The following is a 24,269-nucleotide window of genomic DNA, read 5'->3' on the forward strand; positions in this document are numbered from 1 at the left end:
GTGTGACTCCATATCCAGACCTCCATGGGTTGATACATTTGATTTCCATTGATAATTTTTGTGTGATTTTGTTGTCAGCACATTCAACTACGTAAAGACGAAAGTATTTCATACGATTAGTTCATTCATTCAGATCTAGGATGTGTTATCTTAGTGTTCCATTTATTTTTTTGAGCAGTGTAGTTACTAGCAGACTACAGTAGAATCTCCCAATAGCGGATACTCACGGGGAATAAAAAAGTGTCCACTATTGAGAGATGTCCCCTATTGGGAGAAAAAAACCTTCCTAAGTGTACGTTCAGATGAGTGGATTTTCATAGCGTATTTCGCTGGGGATCCACTGCAGAAGGACCCTCTGTATTCTGCCTTCACATGTGCCTGCTCATAGCGGACACACTGAAGCGATGTGTGAGTCGCTGTGCATACGCGGTTTACTCGCAAACATCGCGGCCGCTCCCCTGCTCAATGAGCTAGGCAGAGATGCCGCAATGTGCGAATATACTGCGCATGCGCGTGGCAACTCGCACATCGCACTGTGTCTGCCCATCCCCTGCGATCTCCGTGCAGTACCCGGCATTCTAAACAGTTTGTTTAGAACGTTGGGTTTAGGCACCTGGAGACGTAATGCCACGCCACCTTGTTACATCACTCCATGCCCCCTCTATTCATGTCTTTGGCATTAATTTAATCACCTTGGGTATAGGAGTTCCCTTTAGTATAAAAAGGTGTTAAGGTTTCATGTATGCTATGATTAAGGGTTTTTTGACCTGAAAGCGTTAGTTGTGGGGGTCTTTTCCTGTGCCTTTTCATATTTTTTGCATGTCCCTGTGCCTTTCTGCTGCTGTTTGGATTTTTTTTTATGGATTTATATTAAGTTTTCATGTTTTATTGACCTGTGCTGGCTCTACACAAGTATTTTTTCTATCCCAATGTGTTACACAAACCTAACTTTAGGATATCCCAATACAACACATTACTGTGCCTGGTTAACACACTCCAGAAAACTATGGCTGCTTCTTTATTTGTCAACAACATCTGTATGGCAATAAATGAAAAACTATGAACGTTTCTTGAAAATGAAATTTATTTTTGATCAAAAAACAAGGGAATTTATTTTAAAGAATTCACAAATGATAAAAGGACAGATAAGATTTTTGTGGTTTTATTCACATGCTCCACTGAAACATTTCATTTATGGAGAAAGAGGAATTAACTGAGGCTTATTATTTCATTAAAGTTAAGATTTGTATTTTGTAAGATCATTCGGCCCCTTTCTGTATTATAGAATTTTTTGTCAGCTATTTAATTGCTCCAGCTGCTCCAGCCACCGGAACCCCCTGTAAGGTCCCATTCACCTCCTAGACTCTGTAGGTCTCCACCCCATGACATTCCACTTCCTCCACTCTTTAGGCCTCCTTCACCCCATGACATTCCTCCTCCTTCACCCCATGACATTCCACTTCCTCCAGTCTTTAGGCCTCCTTCACCCCATGACATTCCTCCTCCTTCACCCCATGACAGTCCACTTCCTCCAGTCTTTAGGCCTCCTTCACCCCATGACATTCCTCCTCCTTCACCCCATGACAGTCCACTTCCTCCAGTCTTTAGGCCTCCTTCACCCCATGACATTCCACTTCCTCCACTCTGTAGGCCTCCTTCACCCCATGACATTCCACCTCCTCCACTCTGTAGGTCTCCACTCCATTCCCATCCTTCTCCAAAGTTTAGACTTCCAACATCACCTGTACTCCATTCCCATCCTGAATTCCCACCCAATTTTCCCATATCAAAGTCACCTCCTGAAACTGACCATTCAAACTTTCCCTCTCCATTACCTCCTGTCATTTCCCATCCATTGCTTTGTCCATTAAAACCCATACCTGACATACCTTCCCCATTTATGCCAAAAGAACCTCCACCCATGCCTCCTGCTATACCACCTGTTTTACCATCAAGACTACCTGAAATGCCTTCAACTACTTCAAATCCTAAATCAACTGTTTGAATACCTGATATACCTTCCCCAATTATGCCTTCACTACCAAAGTCTATGACCCCTTCTATACCTCCTGCTATACCACCATCAAAAACACCTGAAATACCCTCTATTACTTCAAAGCCTAAATCAATTGTTTGAGAGTCCTCCACAAAGCTTTGGACACCTGATATACCTTCTCCAATTATGCCAAAGGAACCTCCATCGCTACCAAAGTCTATACCTCCTACTATACCTCCTGCTATATCACCATCAAAAACACCTGAAATACCCTCTATTACTTCAAAGCCTAGATCAAGAGAATCCTGCACAAAGTCTTGTAAACCACCTTCCACAACAGTAGACACAAAGTCAACTGATTCTACATCAAATCCGCTAATGCCTTCCGTGAACTCACCAATGAACTGTTCTGCTACCTCTGAAATCATTCCAACACCCTCTTGAATATCTGACACGTCTATTATTTCTATGGTGTCAAAATCAATGAAACCTTCAGTTAAGTCTCCAACAAAGTTGACCGTGTCTACACCTTGTTGGATTAATTCACCAGTAAAGTCATCAATGTTAACTATTTCTTCCACTATATCTGACACAAAGTCCACTATTTCCAGTAACTCGTTAGACAGACCCTGTGCTACGTCGTTTATGACATCGTTGATGTTTGATACCATTTCCACAGCTACATCTATAACTTCTCCCACGTCAAAGTTTTCAATGACGTTACCTATTTCCCCTATTATTTCACCTATTCCTCCTGTGATAGAGTCCAGATCTGGAACCAAATCGAATATGTCTAACCCATTAACCAACTCAAGGTTTTCTGTTAAAGTATCTACTAAAACTCCAGGGATATCTAAAATACCATCAAACTCTCCAGTTACCTCAAAAAGATTATCTACCACACCAAAGTCAAGCATATCACTTACAAGATCTCCAGGTACACCTGAAATACTATCTATAAAATCAATGTCAACCATATCAGTTAAAATAGATCCAGGTCCATCCATAATGCCGTCTATCAATCCCATGCCTAGAAGATCATTTCCAAGTAAGCCATCTGTTAGGGAGCTTTGTCCCTCTTCTCCTGGACCACCACCACCCATGAGACCTCCAAGCATGTCCATTGGTATAAGACCTAAGAAAGAACATTATAATAAAACTTTAATATATGAATTCACTTAAATTGTAACAGATTAACATGAACATACAAACACAGGAACCTACCACCGGCCAATCCAACGGCTGTGTTCAACAGGCCAAGGGCTACTTCGAAGAGGGGACATATCTTTTTTTAGGAACAAAAAGGAAAAAAAACATAGTTTTCATGTGTTTTTTTGAAAAGCTATTTCATATTCAGGGAAACAGCAAAATACATTGTTTCCACTACTGGAGAGATACATTACTCATTTACAGAAATAGGGTCCTATAATGCTCAATGGCTTAAAGGGGAAACTATTTTTTTTTTCATATCAACTGGCTCCAGAAACAGATTTGTAAATGACTTCCTTTAAAAAATGTAAATCCTTCTGGTATTTATCAGCTGCTGAAGTTGAGTTGTTCAGTTGAAATAGTTTTTCACTGGAATACCCCTTTAACATGCCCATTCACTGCAGTACCCAACCCAACCACTTGGTGAGGTCGTGTCTAGCTGGAGGGCTAGTAGGCCCCGATGTGGCATATGATTTGGTGATGTACTTAGGAGATATGCAATAGTTAGATTGCTAAGTCTTGATCGGTGGTGTCACACTGTGGCCCTTCAGATGTTGCAAAACTTTAACATGTCCGGGCATGCTGGGAGTTGAAGTTTTTCAACATCTGAAGGGCCACAGTTTGACACCACTGGTCTAGATGAAGAGGATTTTACAAGAGGTAAGGAACAACATGAATGGGACTGGGCTGTGGATGAGCTGCAGAAGAAAACAAAACCACATACGCTAGAGTGTTGCTATTCCAGCAAGTCACATGGCTCCATTTTTTTCTTTAAGGGTCAACCAATCATGTCTGTAATAAGGATTAAGACACTTTTTTGGATAACTAAACCTATATTAATAATCCCAACCCCATCAGTGTTCCCAACAATGTGATCACAGGCTTCCATGGTTGCCGGAGGAAGACCTAGTGAAGGCCCCTATGTCTAGGCCTTGCCAGATTTTAACAGCGGCAGGCAGAAGAACGGCAAAAGCCCTCTACTAGGACCATAAAAAGTATTGACTGAGTAGGCCATCACTCCCACTTGTCTCCAAGGGTGGGGATGGGCAATTCGAGGATGGGTGACTTGCTGTGCACCGTACAGGAGTTCACGGGGAAGGGCGGGGGATCACAGCAGTTGGACCCTCTACAGGATAGGGGATAAGTTGACTTCCCTGGAGTACCTCTTTAACTTTTTTTTTTTCACCTCATGGTTAAGGCTATTGAAAAAAAAACTATCTCGTAAGGACAACTTAGATCATCTGGTGCCTTAAAAAGTCATAGTTAGATTTCGATTAAACTTGGGCAAAGATTCAGATTGCTACCATGGCCTTTTATCTAAAAACCCCGACCAAGGCAGAGAGGCTTCTTACTGCCACTCGGCACCCAACAACTTAGGTCTCTGACCAACTGGTTCCTTGACTACAATCCTGCGTAAAGTTATATCGATAAGCTCAAGTACAAAACCATTGTAAAAGAACTACTTTCAGCGGAAACCATCTTAAAAGCTCCTATGTACATTTTATTGGAGGCACAATTGCCGATTTTTACTATATCGATAATTTTTACTTACAGCACCGGGTGCCATTCCATGGAGTATACCTTGTGCGATGTCGAGTCCACTAGAATAAATGAGGAGATATATAGCAGTTACTATAAAGACTTCCTAGATAGTAAAATACCCCCCCCCCCCCCCCCACGTCAATGGAACTAAGCTGCAGAACTACACCCAACCTATGGACAGACAGGGAGCGATTTTGGGAATAAATTACCTGTGTTTTTCTATTCCTGGATAACCCCTAGGGATAGGGGATAAGATGTGTGATCATGGGAATCCCATTGCTGGGGACCCCCGCAATCTCCGCTCTGCACCTGGCGTTCGTTTAGAGTATCGGGTTCAGTGGCGGAGGCTTGTGACGTCACGCCAGTCATCCGGCATGAAGTGAAGTTCGCTCCATGCAACAGGTGTCTGGGGTGCCGCAGCCGAGAACGCAGGGGTCCCCAGTGGCGAGACCCCCGATCAGACATCTTATCCCCTATCCTTTGAATAGGGGATAAGATGTCTAGGGGCAGAGTACCCCTTTAAGGTTCAGTCACATTAGGACAACCTTGGCCCAAATGCCATGCTTGGAACCAACTGATCTTCGGCGGTGTCTGGTAATGCAGTAGAATGTCTTGGCACAACCTTTTTTAGGAGAATACCTCCGAAATAATCCAAAGCATTGCTATTTATGCAGTTTATATGCTCTCCAATTGTGAGCCTATACTATGATCGATCAATAAATCGAGGCTCTTTTAAGGCATACGTGGTCTCTGAGTTTTACACGCCAAGTAACTTACGGGCCAGTCAATTTAATTCCAGTAAAGATAGCTGCACACTCATCGACCACCAACTCTAAGCCTGAGCCATTATCTTCTAAGAGGACCTTTAGTGCTATATCGGCTTCAACGCTGACAGCCAGCATATCTCCAAGACCCCTAAAAAAAAGATAATAAAGAATAATAATACAAAATGATCATATAATAATAAAACATAAAATGATTGGTGAGAAATCTGTAATAATAAAATAATCTGAATCATAATACAGAAGAAGGATCTAAAATCATAACATAACAAGAAAACAAAACAAATTTGGAAAAATCAATAACAACAACAATAATAATAATAAAAGAATCATAATATAATAATAAAACAAAAATAATTGTGAAAAATCAGTAGTAGTAGTAGTAATAATAATAATAATAATAATAATAAAAAATATATAATAATAATAAAACATAAAATAATTGTGAGGGAAAATCTCTAATAATAATAATAAAAAATATATTTATATTTAAGCAGTATTTAGTTTCAGCCACACTATGGAATACATTTACATGGCTGTAAGTACTGCTGATCCTTAATTCACAGCATACCCAATCATATTATGTATATTAAATAAAACTATTTACCCAGAATCACCGCCAACACCAATCTTAGCTGTACATTCAATTAAAAATCCAAGACCTTCATCCAGTGGGGTTATTTTAATGCTTGGGAAGGTAATTTCGACGGATCTGTAAGACAAAACAATTAAGGAAGGATAAATTGGTCAGTGCAATCTCATTGACAATGCTTTTGATATTTTGATCTGATATATGTGCATGTGTATATATCACTAAACTGACCTGTTTTAAAGATGCTAGACACATGGCTGTGAGATAGATAGATAGATAGATATGAGATAGATAGATAGATAGATATGAGATAGATAGATATGAGATAGATAGATATGAGATAGATAGATAGATAGATAGATATGGGATAGATAGATATGAGATAGATAGATATGAGATAGATAGATAGATATGAGATAGATAGATAGAGATAGATATGAGATAGATAGATAGGTAGATATGAGATAGATAGATAGATATGAGAGATAGATAGATACATATGAGATAGATAGATATGCGAGATAGATAGATATGAGATAGATAGATATGAGATAGATAGATAGATAGATAGATATGAGATAGATAGATATGAGATAGATAGATATATATGAGATAGATAGATAGATAGATAGATATGAGATAGATAGATAGATATGAGATAGATAGATAGATATGAGATAGATAGATAGAGATAGATATGAGATAGATAGATAGGTAGATATGAGATAGATAGATAGGAGATAGACATGAGATAGATAGATAGATATGAGAGATAGATAGATACATATGAGATAGATAGATATGAGAGATAGATAGATAGATAGATAGATATCAGATAGATAGATAAATAGATATGAGATAAATATGAGATAGATAGATATGAGATAAATAGATAGATAGATATGAGATAGATAGATATGAGATGGATACATCTGAGATAGATAGATAGATACATATGAGATGGATATGAGATAGATATGAGATAGATAGATGTGAGATAGATATATATGAGATAGATAGATATGAGATGGATAGATAGATATGAGATAGATGTGAGATAGATAGATGTGAGATAGATAGATATGAGATAGATATGAGATAGATAGATAGATATATAGATAGATAAATATGAGATGGGTAGATATGATATAGATAGATAGATATGAGATAGATAGATATGAGATAGATTTTTATGAGATAGATAGATAGATAGATAGATATGAGAAAGATAGATATAAGATAGATAGATAGATAGATAGATAGATAAATATGAGATGGAAAGATATGAGATGGATAGATAGATATGAGATAGATGTGAGATAGATAGATGTGAGATAGATAGATATGAGATAGATAGATATGAGATAGATAGATATGAGATAGAAAGATATGAGATAGATATGAGATAGATATGAGATAGATAGATATGAGATAGATATGAGATAGATAGATATGAGATAGATAGATATGAGATAGATAGATAGATATGAGATAGATAGATATGAGATGGATGGATAGATATGAGATGGATAGATATGAGATAGATGGATAGATATGAGATAGATATGAGATAGATAGATAGATGTGAGATAGATAGATAGATAGATAGATATGAGATAGATATGAGATAGATAGATGTGAGATAGATAGATATGAGATAGATATGAGAGAGATAGATAGATAGATAGATAGATAGATAGATATGAGATAGATAGATAGATATGAGATAGATAGATAGATAGATATGAGATAGATAGATGTGAGATAGATAGATATGAGATAGATAGATGTGAGATAGATAGATAGATGTCAGAACAAAACATTGACATAGATAATTATTTTCCTTTCAATATATCGGATACCCCTGTGTATCCCAATGGCCCATATTCTAAGCCAATAAGGTCCATTGGGCATGTGACACATCCAGCAGGGCATTGTGACTATCATTTAAAACACAATTTCCAATGTAGAAATGAATAGAGACTTAAAGCATGCCTGTAAATATAAATAAAATAGACATGTCCTAGGGAGGTAGAAGTGAAAAGAAATTTCGGTTGGGGTCTGAACGAGCAGGGAGAGAGGTATGTGCTTCTCTTCGACTCTGTGTCTATGAGACCTTGGTGGCCCCGTAGACTTACATCCAGGTCATGTGACACAGAACCAGGAAAGAATGTGCAGACTACTCCCGGCTCATTCTCGTGATCGGACAGGGTCTGGACAAAACTTTTGATATGTCTCTATGACTTTTTGCCGAGGAAGCTCTTTTGTAGCAAACAGTTCTCACTTCAATGCAGAAATGTCGTTGATCTGAGTTAATAAAAAGGAGCAAAGAAGCCTCAAGGTGACCTTTATACATTGCTTACACACTTTTCTTAAGAGTGTTTCTGTGCAAAGATGACAAAACAATCTTCATTTCTGACAACCATCTCTAAAAAATATTGGGACTCATTTACTAAGCTGAAACCGACCGTTTTTTGTCTGGTTATTTTGGCGCAGAGTGTCTGAGACATGTCTGCGCCATCTGCGCCAGTTTCCGACAGTGTGCGCCTGAAAAATCCAATAAATCCGACATTGCACTGTGAAAAGCCAAAAAGGGGCGGGATTGGCCAGAAAAGGGGCGTGGTTTCACAATCGGACCGATTTACTATTGAATTCACAGAAAATCCTGTGGGTAAATGGCTGGAAATATCGACTTAGAAAAAGGTCAGAAAATGTTCCCGACTTTTCCCAATAGTAAATAGAGAGGAATCCTGCAAGTCTGAAACAACTTTTCCCACTAGTAAAAACCCGACACTCTATGTAAATGAGGCCCATTGTGGCTATCAGTACATAAGTTGGTGCCAAAATGTCATTAGACTGCCTATTTCCTAGAACCCTATGAGAAGGGTAAACACCATCAATGGGTAAATGGTGTAGTCTGGGTCAGGTTACTAAAAACAGGGGTCTAAATATAAGGCTGTGGGGACATGAATCAGGCTCAGAAGGTGGTTGGATACAAAGGGGTGTGAATCAGGCTCAGGGGGTGGTTGGATGCGAAGGGGCAAATATCAGGCTCAGGTGGTGATTGGATACATAGGGGTGTGAATCAGGCTCAGGGGATGCTTGGATATGAAGGAAATTGAATCAGGCTCAGGGGAAGGTTGTATATGATTGGACATGGATCAGGCTCAGGGGATGGTTGGATACGAAGTGGCAAAAATCAGGCTTAGGGGGTGATTGGATATCAATGGGCATGGATCAGGCTCAGGGAATGGTTGGATTTGAATGGACATGAATCAGGCTCAGGGGCATGGTTGGATACGAAGTGGCAAAAATCAGGCTCAGGTGGTGGTTGGATACAAAGTGGTGTGAATCAGGCTCAGGGGATGCTTGGATATGAATGGGCATGAATCGGGCTCAGGGGGTGGTTGGGGCATAAATCCGGCTTGCACCCCCTAATCCTAGCTCTTACACTCCTTCTGAAGTTATGTTCCTGCCCATTTGACTATTAAGGGAAAAAAAGGGCCAATAGTAAACCAAATACTGAAATTCATATATTTTTTCAAAAAGCGGGGAGGGGGTTTGGGGCATAACAAAAAAGTAAAACATTGGTTAAATCAGGGCACCGAAGGCTACAAAATATAAAAAAGTTAATTTGTTTACACTGAACTTAGGTCATCTTAGAGTTTTCAGAGTTAATATTCATACTGTTAACTGTTCCATAGAGCTAAAAGTTCACAATGTAATAATAAAATGAAACCATTAGACACAAAAATTCAATAGGACACCTAAGTCTGACTGATTTTTACTTGCCCCTTCATAGTCATTACACTGTCTAGGGTCTAGTAATTCATATGGCTTTATACATAACATAGTACACTGAAAGAAAACCAAATAGCATTGAAATAATACTATATCATACAAGGACCAGTACGTAGTTCCCTACATACCGGTCTTTGTATGATATACCATTACCATTCAAGAATTGGAATTTTTTTTATATTATGAAGTAAACAACAAACCAGCAAACTACTTTTATCAGTAGCAATGCTCTGTTTGGTTCTCTTTTGGTGTCCTATATAGTGAAACCATGTAGAATATATATAGTTAATATAATATTTGTAATATATAATGAGTGCATGTAATAATAATGCTACTTACCCAAGTGCTCCAGTTACTGTGCCTAGAACACTTCCCAATAAGTCTCCATCCAGTAATCCTCCAAGCAAATCACCACCCAGCAGTCCTCCTAACAAATCACCACCAAGTAGACCTCCAAGCAGTCCTTCATCTCCAAGAAGTCCTCCTAACAAATCTCCACCAAGTAGACCTCCAAGCAGTCCATCATCTCCAAGAAGTCCATCTAACAAATCTCCACCAAGTAGACCTCCAAGCAGTCCATCATCTCCAAGAAGTCCATCTAACAAATCTCCACCAAGTAGACCTCCAAGCAGTCCATCATCTCCAAGAAGTCCATCTAACAAATCTCCACCAAGTAGACCTCCAAGCAGTCCATCATCTTCAAGAAGTCCACCTAACAAACCACCACCAAGTAGACCTCCTACTAGTCCATCTTCTCCAAGAAGTCCTCCTACAATTCCATCATTGCCAAGTAATCCTCCTACTAATCCATCATCTCCAAGAAGTCCTCCTACAAGTCCATCATTACCAAGTAATCCTCCTACTAGTCCATCTTCTCCAAGAAGTCCCCCTACAAGTCCATTGTCACCAAGTAATCCTCCTACTAATCCATCTCCTCCAAGAAGTCCTCCTACAAGTCCATCATTCCCAAGTATTCCTCCCACTAATCCATCTCCTCCAAGAAGTCCTCCTACAAGTCCATCATTACCAAGTAATCCTCCTACTAATCCATCATCTCCAAGAAGTCCTCCTACAAGCCCATCATTACCAAGTAATCCTCCTACTAATCCATCTCCTCCAAGAAGTCCTCCTACAAATCCATCATTACCAAGTAATCCTCCTACTAATCCATCTCCTCCAAGAAGTCCTCCTACAAGTCCATCATTACCAAGTAATCCTCCCACTAATCCATCACCTCCAAGAAGTCCTCCTACTAAATCACCACCAACTAGACTTCCTACTAGTCCATCTTCTCCAAGAAGTCCTCCTACAGGTCCATCATTACCAAGTAATCCTCCCACTAATCCATTATCACCAAGAAGTCCTCCTACAAGTCCATTGTCACCAAGTAATCCTCCAACTACTCCATCATCTCCAAGAAGTCCTCCCACAAGTCCTTTGTCACCAAGCAATCCTCCCACTAATCCATTATCACCAAGAAGTCCTCCTACAATTCCATTATCACCAAGTAATCCTCCAACTAATCCATCATCTCCAAGAAGTCCTCCCACAAGTCCGTTGTCACCAAGTAATCCTCCTACTAATCCATTATCTCCAAGAAGTCCTCCCACAAGTCCGTTGTCACCAAGTAATCCTCCTACTAATCCATTATCTCCAAGAAGTCCTCCCACAAGTCCACTGTCACCAAGTAATCCTCCCACTAATCCATCATCTCCAAAAAATCCTCCTAGTATTCCATCATCTCCAAGAAATCCTCCTACTAATCCATTATCTCCAAGAAGTCCTCCCACAAGTCCATTATCACCAAGTAATCCTCCTACTATTCCATCATCTCCAAGAAGTCCTCCTACAAGTCCATCATTACCAAGTAATCCTCCCACTAATCCATTATCTCCAAGAAGTCCTCCCACAAGTCCTTCACTACCCAGCAATCCTCCCACTAATGATTCATCTCCAAAAAGTCCTCCCACAAATCCTTCACTACCAAGTAATCCTCCCACTAATCCTTTATCTCCAAGCATTCCGCCCACAAGTCCATCACTACCAAGTAATCCTCCCACTAATCCATCATCTCCAAGAAGTCCGCCCACAAGTCCTTCACCACCAAATAATCCTCCCACTAATCCATCATCTCCAAGAAATCCTCCCACAAGTCCTTCACCACCAAGTAATCCTCCCACTAATCCATCTCCTCCAAGAAGTTCTCCCACAAGTCCTTCACCACCAAGTAATCCTCCCACTAATCCATCTTCTCCAAGAAGTCCTCCCACAAGTCCTTCACCACCAAGTAATCCTCCCACTAATCCATCATCTCCAAGAAGTCCTCCCACAAGTCCTGCACCACCAAGTAATCCTCCCACTAATCCTTCATCTCCAAGAAGTCCACCCACAAGTCCTGCACCACCAAGTAATCCTCCCACTAATCCTTCATCTCCAAGAAGTCCACCCACAAGTCCATTATCACCAGTTAAGCCTCCCACTAATCCTTCATCTCCAAGAAGTCCTCCCACAAGTCCATTATCACCAGTTAATCCTCCCACTAATCCATCAACTCCAAGAATTCCTCCCACTAAACCATCTCCTGCAAGAAATCCTCCCACAAGTCCATCATCAAGTAGTCCTCCCACGAGTCCACCACCACCACCAACTAATCCTCCTCCAAGTAGTCCTTCCACCATTCCATCACCTCCAATAATTGTTCCTGACAGACCACCACTAAGAACTCCACCCACTATTCCACCACCTCCAATAAGTTCTCCTGTCAAATCCCCACTAAAAGCTCCACTCAAAAGCCCTCCTGTCAAACCACCTACTAGTCCATCATCTCCAAGAATTCCTCCTGTCATATCACCCCCGAGAACTCCACTCATCAGTCCTTCTGTCAAACCACCACTAAGAACTCCACTTACAAGTCCATCACCTCCAAGAAGTCCTCCTGCCATTTCACCTCCAAGAGCTCCACCCATCAGTCCTCCTGTCAAACTACCACTAACAACTCCACCTACTAGTCCATCACCTCCAAGAAGTCCTCCTGCCATTTCACCTCCAAGAGCTCCACCCATCAGTCCTCCTGTCAAACTACCACTAACAACTCCACCTACTAGTCCATCACCTCCAAGAAGTCCTCCTGCCATTTCACCTCCAAGAGCTCCACCCATCAGTCCTCCTGTCAAACTACCACTAACAACTCCACCTACTAGTCCATCACCTCCAAGAAGTCCTCCTGCCATTTCACCTCCAAGAGCTCCACCCATCAGTCCTCCTGTCAAACTACCACTAACAACTCCACCTACTAGTCCATCACCTCCAAGAAGTCCTCCTGCCATTTCACCTCCAAGAGCTCCACCCATCAGTCCTCCTGTCAAACTACCACTAACAACTCCACCTACTAGTCCATCACCTCCTAGAACTCCTCCTGTTAAACCACCTAAAAGGCCACCACTTTTTTTCTCACCTTTTTTCCCACCAGTTGTATGGTCTGAATCTTTATGGTCTTTATGCTTGTTGTTGTGTTTGCTTCCTCCTAATATGTCACCTACACCACCCTTTTTTTCTTTACCTTTTTGCCCTTTACTATGCTCTACACTGCCTGCACCACCAGCCATGTTAAAGTCACTTTCTATTAAATTTTTTCCCCAATTTGAAGACTCAGCATTTCCAAATCCCCCCTTAGATGATGAAGACCAACTTCCACCAAAGTCACCTTTAAACCCAGCTTGATTTTTTTCACTGCCAACACTTTCCCATGTTCCCCAGCCACCGGCAAGGTCACCAGAACCACCAGCGCCACCACTACTAAATGCACCATTTCCTTCACCAGCTACACTCCAGCTGAACTCTGATGGTTCTGCAGATTCAAAGCTAAATGTTTCCCATTGAATGTCAGGAGATCCTCCAAACTTCATGGCCCCATCTTTCATGTCTGATGAACTCCAGCTGGTCACTCCAGATTTGCTCCAGGAACTTTCTGGAATGTCAGACGTACTCCAGGTAGGGCCTCCTACAGATTTGCTCCAAGAACTTGGTGAGGATTTGCCTGCAACATAAAAGAAACAAATACAAACATTTCCATACTGTTGTGATCATTACTCTTATTTATAAATTCAGGATTGATTGCAATTAAAGGGGTACTTCGTCCACATACATCTTATCCCCTTTCCAAAGGATAGGGGAAAAGATGTCTGATCGCGGGTTCCCACTGCTACAGCACCCAGCATTCTAAACACTGTGTTAAGAACTCTGGGTTTCTACGGCCAGAGACGTGACATCACGACACACCCCCTCGTGATGTTAGGCCAAGCCCCCTCCATTTATGTCTATGGGAGGGGGCGTGACGGCTGTCACGCCCCCTCCCATAGACATGAATGAAGGGGGCATGCTTGACTTGACATCACGAGGGATGTTTCTGCCGCGGAAATTCAGATTCCATGACTTTTTCTTTCACGTCTATTCTTTCTGCGGATTCCACAAGGAAATGCTTTGCCGTAGAGACACGGTTATAGCACCCACCGGATTAGTCAAATGTGCGGAAAGTCTGCACCACTTTTCTGTGCGGACATTCCGCACACTTTCCACCGTGTGGACCCGGCCTTGTACTTTTGAAACTCCTAGCGGTCAGTTGGCATTATGAGGGGAGTTTGTGGCTGGCTAAACACCGTAAGGCTACGTTCACACGGCATAAGATTGGCAGAATGTCGGCAAACACTGAGAACACTCCACAAATAGCAGGTGCCGGTGTCACCGGCAGAACAGGCAATAGTCGGCAATGCATTTCTGAGTGGATTCCACTGGAAGAACTGACATGTCAATTCTTTTGCCAGTGGCGGGAATCGGAATTTCCGTGGCAGTGCAGCGGAATGACATTGAAAACAATATTTACATTTTTTTTTTTTTACAAAATTTTCTGCCGGATTCCACTTGGAAATTCCATCGTGTGAACATGGCCTGACGTGGTAGAATTGGATTGAGTTGGGCCTGCCAGACAAAGCCACCAATGTTTACCGATTTCTTTCCGCCAGTCGTCAATAGGACTATAGGTCCCTAAGGACCCAAGGCAAATGTGCATAGAAATCAATAAAATTAGGGACATCCATTATGTTAAATCGGGTTCTTTAGGGTACGTTCCCACCTGGCGTATTTGCTGCTGCATATTTTATTTCCCATTGAAGTCAATGGGTAGGAGAATACGCAGCAGCAAATACGCAGCAAAATACGCCAGGTGGGAACGTACCCTTAAGATAATTTTATTTTTCTATAATTCAGAGTACGGCACTGTTAAAAAAAAAATTACTTGAACTTGTCCAGGACATTCCTTCAGCGGGAAATATTTTGGCTGCGGGTCTTGCCAAGGCGACATTGTGAGACAGAAGAGCAAAGCTGCATAGAAGCAGCATTTTCCAGAAAAGCGTCATCCTCGGGCACTGCGGGTGAAAAAGAAAGATTCCGTAAGCTCAACGACAACCATGTAAAAGTATATGAACTATGGGGGAGATTTATCAAAACCCGGGAAGAGTAAAAGTTGACCAGTTGCCCATAGCAACCAGTCAGATTACTTTCAGTTTTCAGAGGCCTTTTCAAAAATGAAAGTAGCAATCTGATTGGTTGCTATGGGCAACTGGTCAACTTTTCCTCATTCCCCCTTTATAACTATATGGAGTCTATGGAGTCTGTCCATACAAAACTAGTTATATGTGAATGTTTTACTCCGGAGCTTCCCTCTAAGGGTGCGTTCACACGCTATTTGTTTTTGCGGGTTTTCCGCTGCGCATTTGAAAGGGGGCGGCCTCTTCTCAGCTGTCCGTAGCTGCGGAATTTACGCTGAGGAAAATCCACCGCAGTCCCTACTGACTTCAATGGAGCTTGTGGCGGATTTTCCGCAGTGTAAATTCCTCCGTGGAAAATCTGCTGCGGACAGCCGAGAGGAGCCTGCCCCCTTTCAAATACGCAGCAGAAAACCTGCAAAAACAAATAGCGTGTGAACGCACCCTAAAGAAGTGTTTCTCAACCAGCCGTTGGCTGTCCGGGCATGCTGGGAGTTGTAGTTTTCCAACAGCTGGAGGCACACTGGTTGGGAAACAATGCTCTAAACTCAAGCCTGATCTCTACCATGAAGTGCAATGTGCCTATATATCTCACCCAGTAGTTGTTGCCGTTTCAGTATTCTGATAGACCGTTGTGATACCGAGTCGAATCGGTTCAATAAGAAGGAGGGAATTCTTAACCCAACTAAACAAAACCTTAAAGAGGTACTTCGGAGAACCAAAAATGCTTTCAAATCAACTGGTGCCAGAAAGTTATACGGATTTGTAAATTATTTCTATATAAAAATTTTAATTCTTCCAGTACTTATCAGCTGCTGTATACTACAGATAAAGTTATGTAGTTCTTTCCAGTCTGACCACAGTGCTCTCTGCTGACACCTCTGTCCATGTCAGGAACTGTCCAGAGCAGGAGAGGTTTGTTATGAGTATTTAACAGTACCTGGCACTGACAGAGGTGGCAGCAGAAAGCACTGTGGTCAGACTGGAAAGAACTACACAACTTCCTCTTGAGCATATAGCAGTTGATTAGTACTGGAAGGATTAAGATTTTTACATAGAAGCAATCTACAAATCTATATAACTTTGTGCCACCAATTAATCAGTCACTTACGTTTTTTTATTCCCCCTTTGGAGTACCCCTTTAACCTTATTTCTCATAAAGAAATGAGAGGAAGTTGTGTAGTTCTTTCCAGTCAGATTACAGTGCTCTCTGTTGACACCTCTGTCCATGTCAGGAACTTTCCAAAGGTTTGCTATAGGGATTTGCTCCTGCTCTGGGCAGTCCCTGACACGAAGAGAGATGGCAGCAGAGAGCATTGCTGTCAGACTTGAAAGAACTACACAACTTCCTCTGGAGCATACAGCAGCTGATGAGAACTGGAAGGATTAAGATTTTTATATAGAAGTAATTAACATATCTGTTTAACTTTCTGGCACCAGTTGATTTGAAGAAAAGGACAGGGGTGTCAGCAGAGAGCACTGTGGTCAGACGGAAAGGAACTACACAACTTCCTGTGGAGCATACAGCAGCTGATAAGTACTGGAAGATTTTTTATATAGAAGTAATTTACAAATCTGTATAACTTTCTGGCACCAGTTGATTTTAAAACATTTTTTCCCTCCAAAGTACCCCTTTAACCTTGCTTAAACCGTTATAATTTATGCCTAACTAGCATAAAAGTCCTCCACCTATGCCATACAAATATATATATCTATGATGTGTGTGTATATATATAATGTATCATCCCTTCCAAAAAAGGCTACATAACACTAGATATGGCACATCCATATGTCCAATCCTTATCAATAACTAAAAGTTATTCAATGACAATAATATATAAATAGTAATGGCATAAATAGTAAGTACCTTGCTCAGTCTCGTTGTGGTGGTTTCGTTTCAATGTACTAGGAAATCTTGTTTCTTCCTACCTTCGCCACTGAGGATGAAGATGGCAAATGGCTCCTTTTATACCGATAGATGGTCGGGGCACTTAAAGAAATAATCCCGATGGATGACAGACAAGATTATGTCAGGACGCCAAATTGTATTCTGAAAGGTGTCCAAGGTAAATAGTCAACAAAGCGAAGAACAAATAAGAACGTGTCAAGAGTTTGGAGCGTCCCGATTCGAGTATTTTTAATGTATTTAGGACAGTTTCACATTTGCCGATACAGTGTACGAGTTCATTGTTTATACCTATACCAGTGTACCCCATTGCATCAGGCCATCTTGTTTACAAAGGTTAACATGGAGGTCTTGTGGTAAACACTGAGCCCGATCTCCATCATCCTTCTCCATGACTTTGTCCACTAAGGGTATGTAAAAGTGGTTGGAGCTACAAAAGGCAACACAGAGGTCTCCAATCTGTGGACCACCAACTTTTACAAAACTCCAACTGAGATCCACAGTGTGGAGACCACTGCACTAGACATTACTTTGGGAAATAGCCTTTACTATATACCGTACTTTTCGCCATATAAGATGCACTTTTTCTTCCCCAAAACTGGGGGGGGGAAAGTTGGTGCGTCTTATACGGCAAATACACATTAAAACCCTGTCCTATCGCGGCGGTCCCTGCGGCCATCAACGGCCAGGACCCGCGGCTAATACAGGACATCACCGATCGCGGTGATGCCCTGTATTAACCCTTCAGATGCGGCGGTCAGCTTTGATCTGAAGGGTTAATACAGGGCATCACCGCGATCGCTTCAAAAGTGACACTAACCCGGCTGCTCAGTCGGGCTGTTCGGTACCGCCGTGGTGAAATCACGGCGTCCCGAACAGCTTACAGGACACAGGGAGGGACCTTACCTGCCTCCTCGGTGTCTGCTCCGTGCCGGGATCCCCTGCATGGCTGGCGCTCTCCTTCGTCATCATTACGTCGTCGCGCACGCCGTCCCGTCATCCAATAGAAGCAGTGTGCGTAGCGTCATGATGTCGGCGACGGAGAGAGAGGATACCGGGCAGCAGAGACGTTCCAGAGCGACAGGGACACCCCAGGGACACGGCGACAGCAATGGACGGCGACATCCAGGGCAGCAGTGACGAGCGCTGACGGGTCCGGAGCGGCGGGGACACGTAAGTATTACCTCCTATACCAGTGGTCTTCAACCTGCGGACCTCCAGATGTTGCAAAACTACAACTTCTAGCATGCCCGGACAGCCAACGGCTGTCCGGGCATGCTGGGAGTTTGTAGTTTTGCAACATCTGGAGGTCCGCAGGTTGAAGATCACTGTCCTATACTTTACATTGTATTTTGGTTCAGAATCTTTTTTTCTAGATTTTCCTCCTTTAAAATTGGATGTGTCTTATATGCCGGAGCGTCTTATATGGCGAAAAATACGGTACTCGGATTTGAGGATTTGAGCAATCACCTTGAGATTTCCCAAAAGTCAGACTTCACTTGCCCTATAAGAACACTTCTTTACAACCCTCTATATACCAGAGTCCCAAATACAGGCTATTTACCAAGTTCTCAGAGGCTTACTACACCAAGACCTCATCATTGAAGGTCCAAGTTTACCTTTTAAGCAGCCCCAGAAATTCTCAGTGCCTTGCCACACCACAACCTTGTCAATATAGGCACTCCCTATTCATAGTCCCAGTATGGTAGCCATGGGGTGTTAGGAGAAATACCTTATCACTTTGTGACGCCAGGGCACTGTTATCCTATACAGGGTCTCAGATTAGAGACAACTTCTTCTGGGCCAGAGAACGGAAGTAAATGAACACACTGACGTCAGGTCACGGATAACTGTCTTTACTGAGCTGAGTGCAGATGGTATTACACAGACAGTCTGGTTTTGGGTGGGAGGATGCAGCGTAACCCCTTGGGAGCCCTGTTGCCTTGCTGAGACTTGTGGTGCTTTCACCAAATGGATTAATACTGACTTGTAAGATGGGTAGATGAATCCTGGTAGGTAGGGTTCTATCAAGGTATTGTAGCCTTCTCCGCAGGGCATGAACTTCCACCATACGGGAGATCCTTGAAGAATGACGGCGTTAAGTAGATTTGATTTCGGCCTTCCCTTGAGGCTTCCACACACAACACACCTGAACCACACTGTAGCTCAGGAACAAATGGACTTAGACTGGGGCAACTCCTCCCCCACACCACTATATAGGGGAGAATTTAGGGGTTCCCAATGCCAGGCAGGGTCACATGGGGTTTACACAGCTCCTCTGTTAAGGGGACAGTAACACATGAATAGCACATGTACAGATAACAACAATAGAGCAGGGGCCGCTGTGCCAACCGCTGACTCCAGTGGTCATGTGCAGGTAAGATATAGACATTATAGATCATTACTAAGCAGTGTAAGCTGTGAATACATCACAGCGGTGAGATCAAATACCCCACAATAAGCTCATGTGCTCTGCGGTGTCTATTTACTTCTAGTTATCTGTTATCTTCTGCCTCTCCCTGTACATAGACATCTATGGGCAGCATGTAAGTGATCCCTTGATGAATTGCTTGTAAAAACTACATGGAGCAGATATTAGAGTGAATATGGAGTTAGGGGCGGGGTCAGGAAAGGAGCCTGACAAGTGGAGAAAAAGCCATTTTTCTCTTATAAGATATATTATAAAATTTGATTACATTCTCCTATACTATTTATTTATGCAACATTTGTACAAATGACATTAATCTTTTGAATCTGACACACGGATTCTTTAAAGGGGTACTCCGTAGCTCAGCGTTTGGAACAAACTGTTCCGAACGTTTGACATCATAACCTTGCCCCCCTCATGATGGCATGCCCCGCCCCTTCAATGCAAGTCTCTGGTAGGGGGCATGACAGCTGTCATGCCCCCTCCCATAGACTTGCATTGAGGGGGCGAGGCGTGATGTCCCTCTACTTCTAGGGGACCCTTAATATGTAGCATATCCTATTCCTAGAAGGGGTTTTGTGGGACTTTTTTTTTATAAGTAAGAAAGGGTGCTTCAACAATAAAAATAAACAATACTTACCTGCCCTCCCCTTCTTCCAGAAAGCCCTGGAGGGGACAGAATGGGAACGGAGGGGCCCCATGACAGGGGTATTATGCGGGAAGGTAGGGGTTAAATGTGAGGAGTTTAGAGGAGGGAGCTAGGGAAGCGCGGGCTTTTAGTGAGGGAGTAGGGAGGAGTTAAGGAGGGTATATAGGAGAGGGCATTGGTACGGGGGGTCACAATCTGCGTGGCTGAAGAAGTGTCCCTACCTGTGCCATGGCAGACATGGAGGCGATTCTGCGGCGCGTGCGGGATGAGGTCCTCCGGTGCGGCTCCCAGTGGCTGGAGGACGCGCTCCCATCCCTCACCGCCTCTCCGGTGCTTTCGGCGGGGGAGTCCGGGCCCCGTTCTAGCGGTCGGCGCTCTCGCCCGCCGGAGCGCCTGTCACCTGCAGCTTCCCCTATTCCCAGGCGCCGACGGGTGAGTCCTTCTCCGGCCGCTTCCTGCCGTGGGTCCGGAGCGTCGGGCGGGGGGCGGTCCGGTCAGGCACCCCTCGGTCGGCCTGTTGTGAGGAGCGGTGCGGGGCGTGCTGTCGGCGCGCCCCTGGGCTTCGGTGAGGGACCGGCGCGTGGTGCGGCCCGCTCTGGAGGGCGGGCCCGGCGGAGATCCGGAGCTGCTGTTTCCTCTGCCCCTCAGTCGGGGGGGCAGTCTCCTGCAGGCCTGGTTGCTACCCGGGCCGTGATTCATGTTGCGCCCTCTGCTTCCTCTTCCAGGGGGAGCAGGAGGGCTGGTTCTGCGGTGTCCCCTGCTGCTGCTGCTGGCAGGGGGGCGGTGCTTCTGGGAGGAGACGAGATCGAGGCTGCTCTCAGTGAGGTCAGTGAGGATGATCTGCTGCTGCTGGCTGGAGAATCTACAGAGACCCTGGACCCGCTGTCTTGTCCCCTGCTCCCCTCCGGGGTTGTAGCAGGTGTTGGCGTCAGCGGGGTTCGGTCGCCGCCACTGTCCGTCCAAGCCGCTGGTGGGGCGAATTCTGCTGCTGCGGAGTCGTCGGATGGGGTCCCCCCGGTCCTTTCCTTGGAAGATGTGTCTGTCACCCGTGATGTCCGGAGTCGCCCTTCTTCTGGAGTTACGGCCGCTGGTTCCGAGCCGGTGAGGTCGGGTGAGTCTACCACTGTCTCCAGTCTGGGGGGTTTTGGGGGGGGGGGGGGGGGCGATTTACAATTGTTTTTTAATGGCTTGCATGCTTTACTGCGGGGGAGTGGTCTGGGGGCGGGGGGGGTCCCAGGTGTCTCCGGTACCTGTTTGGGGGGCTGGGGGGGTGCAGCAGGCTGGGGAGGGTGCTGGGGTGTCAGGACCGGTTGGGGGGACTGGGTCGGGCTCATCGGTAGGGGCCCCTGTGGTGGCGGCGTCGGGCTCTGGGGGAGGGGTTCGACTTGCGGATGCGGCTAGGGGGGAGATTTATGTTTGTTTTGAGGGCCCATTGGGCGCTCATCTCAAGGCGGAAGTCCGGGATAAAATTTGGAAGCGGGAGTATGTCGACATTTTTTCGCTCCTGCCGCTGGATAAGTTCAACTTGGACAGGGTCCGGCCGGACGAGTCTAAGCGGTTGGAAAAGGTGGAGGAAGAGCGTCGGCGGTATCGGCTGATACCGCGGACGTTCTCCAATTGGCTTCAGGCCTTCGCCATTTTGGCTAGCGTGGTGGGTGAGAAGGCGCCGGAGTCCTGCTCCGGTCTCTTCTGCTACATGGATGCGGTGGGGGAGGCGTATCGGATTTATGGGGGCTCGGCGTGGCTTCGGTACGACGAGCAGTTCCGGCAACGCATGGCGGTGCGTCCGGATCTGCGTTGGGAGCATAAGGATATCGGTTTGTGGATGCGGCTGATGGCGGCTCCTCGTAGCGGGACCGGGCCGCAGTCCTTTCGGGACGGTGTCGGGGGTTCGGGTTTGGGGTCAGGGCGGTCAGGGGGGGCCGGGCGTGGGGTTTGTTGGCAGTTCAACGAAGGGAGCTGCAAGTTCGGGGCGGATTGCCGGTTCAAGCACGAATGTTCCGGTTGCGGGGGTGGGGGACACGGTTTGTCACGCTGTTTCCGGCGTGGGAAGGGTAAGCCGGGAGAGGCTGACCAGAAGAGGGGTGACGCCGGTGCGGGTGGAAAGGATGTTGCCTTTCCTCGCGCTTTACCCAAATAGGGAGGCGGCGGAGCTGTTGCGTTTGGGTTTTGCGGAGGGTTTTCGGATCCCCTTTTCCGGGTCGGCGGGTTCGGGGGGGCAGGTGCGGAATTTGGTTTCGGCGCGGGCCCGTCCGGAGCTGGTAGAAGAAAAGCTTTTGCGCGAGGTGGAGCTGGGGAGGATGGCTGGTCCTTTTGCTGGCTCTCCTATTGAGGGTTTGCGGGTGTCGCCTTTGGGCCTAGTTCCCAAAAAAGAGCCTGGCAAGTTTCGCCTCATTCACCATCTCTCCCACCCTGAAGGGGGATTCGGTGAATGACGGCATTGACCCGGTTTTGTGTGCGGTGTCGTACACTTCTTTCGACGCTGCGTTGGTGTGGGTGCGGCGTTTTGGGCAGGGGGCTTTATTGGCGAAAACTGACATAGAGGCAGCTTTTCGCCTGCTGCCTGTTCATCCTGACAGTTTTTACTTGTTGGGTTGCTGCTTAGGTGATAGTTTTTTCGTTGACCTTTGTTTGCCCATGGGTTGTTCTATCTCGTGTGCATTTTTTGAAAAGTTTAGTTCGTTTTTAGAATGGGTGGTGCGGCGGGAGTCCCAGTTGGACTCGGTGTTGCACTACTTGGATGACTTTCTTTTTTTGGGACCGGCCGGGTCTCGGGTTTGTGCGGTGCTGTTGCAGGAGATGGAGCGGGTCGCAACGTGGTTTGGCGTCCCGTTGGCGCCGGACAAGACGGAGGGCCCGTCTACGGCGGTTAAGTTTCTGGGGATCGTTATTGATACCGTGGCGATGGAGTGTCGGTTGCCGGATGAGAAGCTGAGTGAGCTGAAAGAGGAGGTCAATAGGGCATGCAGGGTTAAGAAATTGCAATTGCGGGAGGTCCAGTCACTACTGGGTCGTCTCAATTTCGCCTGCAGGATCATGCCTATGGGGAGGGTTTTTTGCCGGCGGCTTGCGGCGGCTACCGCGGGGGTTTCGCGGCCTACCCACTATGTCAGGTTGTCGGCAGACTTGAGGGCGGACTTGCGGGTTTGGCAGGATTTTTTGGGCAGGTACAACGGTCGGTCAGTGGTGATGGGTTGCCCGGTTTCTAATTGGGATTTGGAGTTGTTTACCGACGCGGCGGGCGGTTGTGGTTTTGGGGCCTATTTGCAGGGTCAATGGTGTGTGGGTCAGTGGCCGGAGGTCTGGCGGGTGGCGGGTTTGACGCGGAACTTGGCTTTGCTTGAATTGTTTCCGATTGTGGTGGCGCTGGAGGTGTGGGGGGACTTGTTTCGCAATAGGAGGGTCTGCTTTCATTGCGATAACATGGGGGTGGTACAGGCTATCAATAATCAGACGGCGAATTCTCCGCCGGTTGTTACGCTACTGCGTCACCTGGTGCTGCGGGGTTTGGAGCTTAATTCGCATGTTGTCGCTTTGCATGTGCCGGGGGTGGTTAACTCAGTCGCTGATGCTCTCTCTCGTTTGCAGTGGGACCGATTTCGGGAGTTGGCACCGGAGGCCGAGGAGCGGGGGATCCCTTGTCCGGAGTGGCTGTGGAGGCTGGTTTAGCTGTGGCGATGGGCCTTGTGGGACGGTCTGTGACCAGGTCAACGTGGGAGTCTTATAGTCGGTGGTGGGCAGAGTGGGAGTTATTGCTTCGGCAGCTTTACATTACGGGCGCCCCTTCGGAATGGGAGGCGGCTCTTTTATTTTATGTGGGCAGG

At 45.1% G+C, this 24,269-nt stretch overlaps 1 protein-coding gene across 1 annotated transcript; it reads right to left on the bottom strand.

Annotated features, from left to right (window-relative positions):
* Positions 1–1,302: 1,302 nt before the first annotated feature.
* Positions 1,303–13,970, bottom strand: LOC130297677 (uncharacterized PE-PGRS family protein PE_PGRS54-like). Its single transcript, XM_056550390.1, has 6 exons — positions 10,262–13,970; positions 6,137–6,241; positions 5,525–5,662; positions 4,758–4,806; positions 3,221–3,281; positions 1,303–3,131 (listed from the first exon to the last, which is right to left on the bottom strand). The coding sequence occupies exons 1-6, from the start codon at positions 13,840–13,842 to the stop codon at positions 1,303–1,305; spliced, it is 5,763 nt and encodes a 1,920-aa protein (XP_056406365.1). The 5' UTR covers positions 13,843–13,970.
* Positions 13,971–24,269: the final 10,299 nt, after the last annotated feature.

This window comes from Hyla sarda, chromosome 13 (assembly GCF_029499605.1).
Source record: "Hyla sarda isolate aHylSar1 chromosome 13, aHylSar1.hap1, whole genome shotgun sequence".
Classification (NCBI taxonomy): domain Eukaryota; kingdom Metazoa; phylum Chordata; class Amphibia; order Anura; family Hylidae; genus Hyla; species Hyla sarda.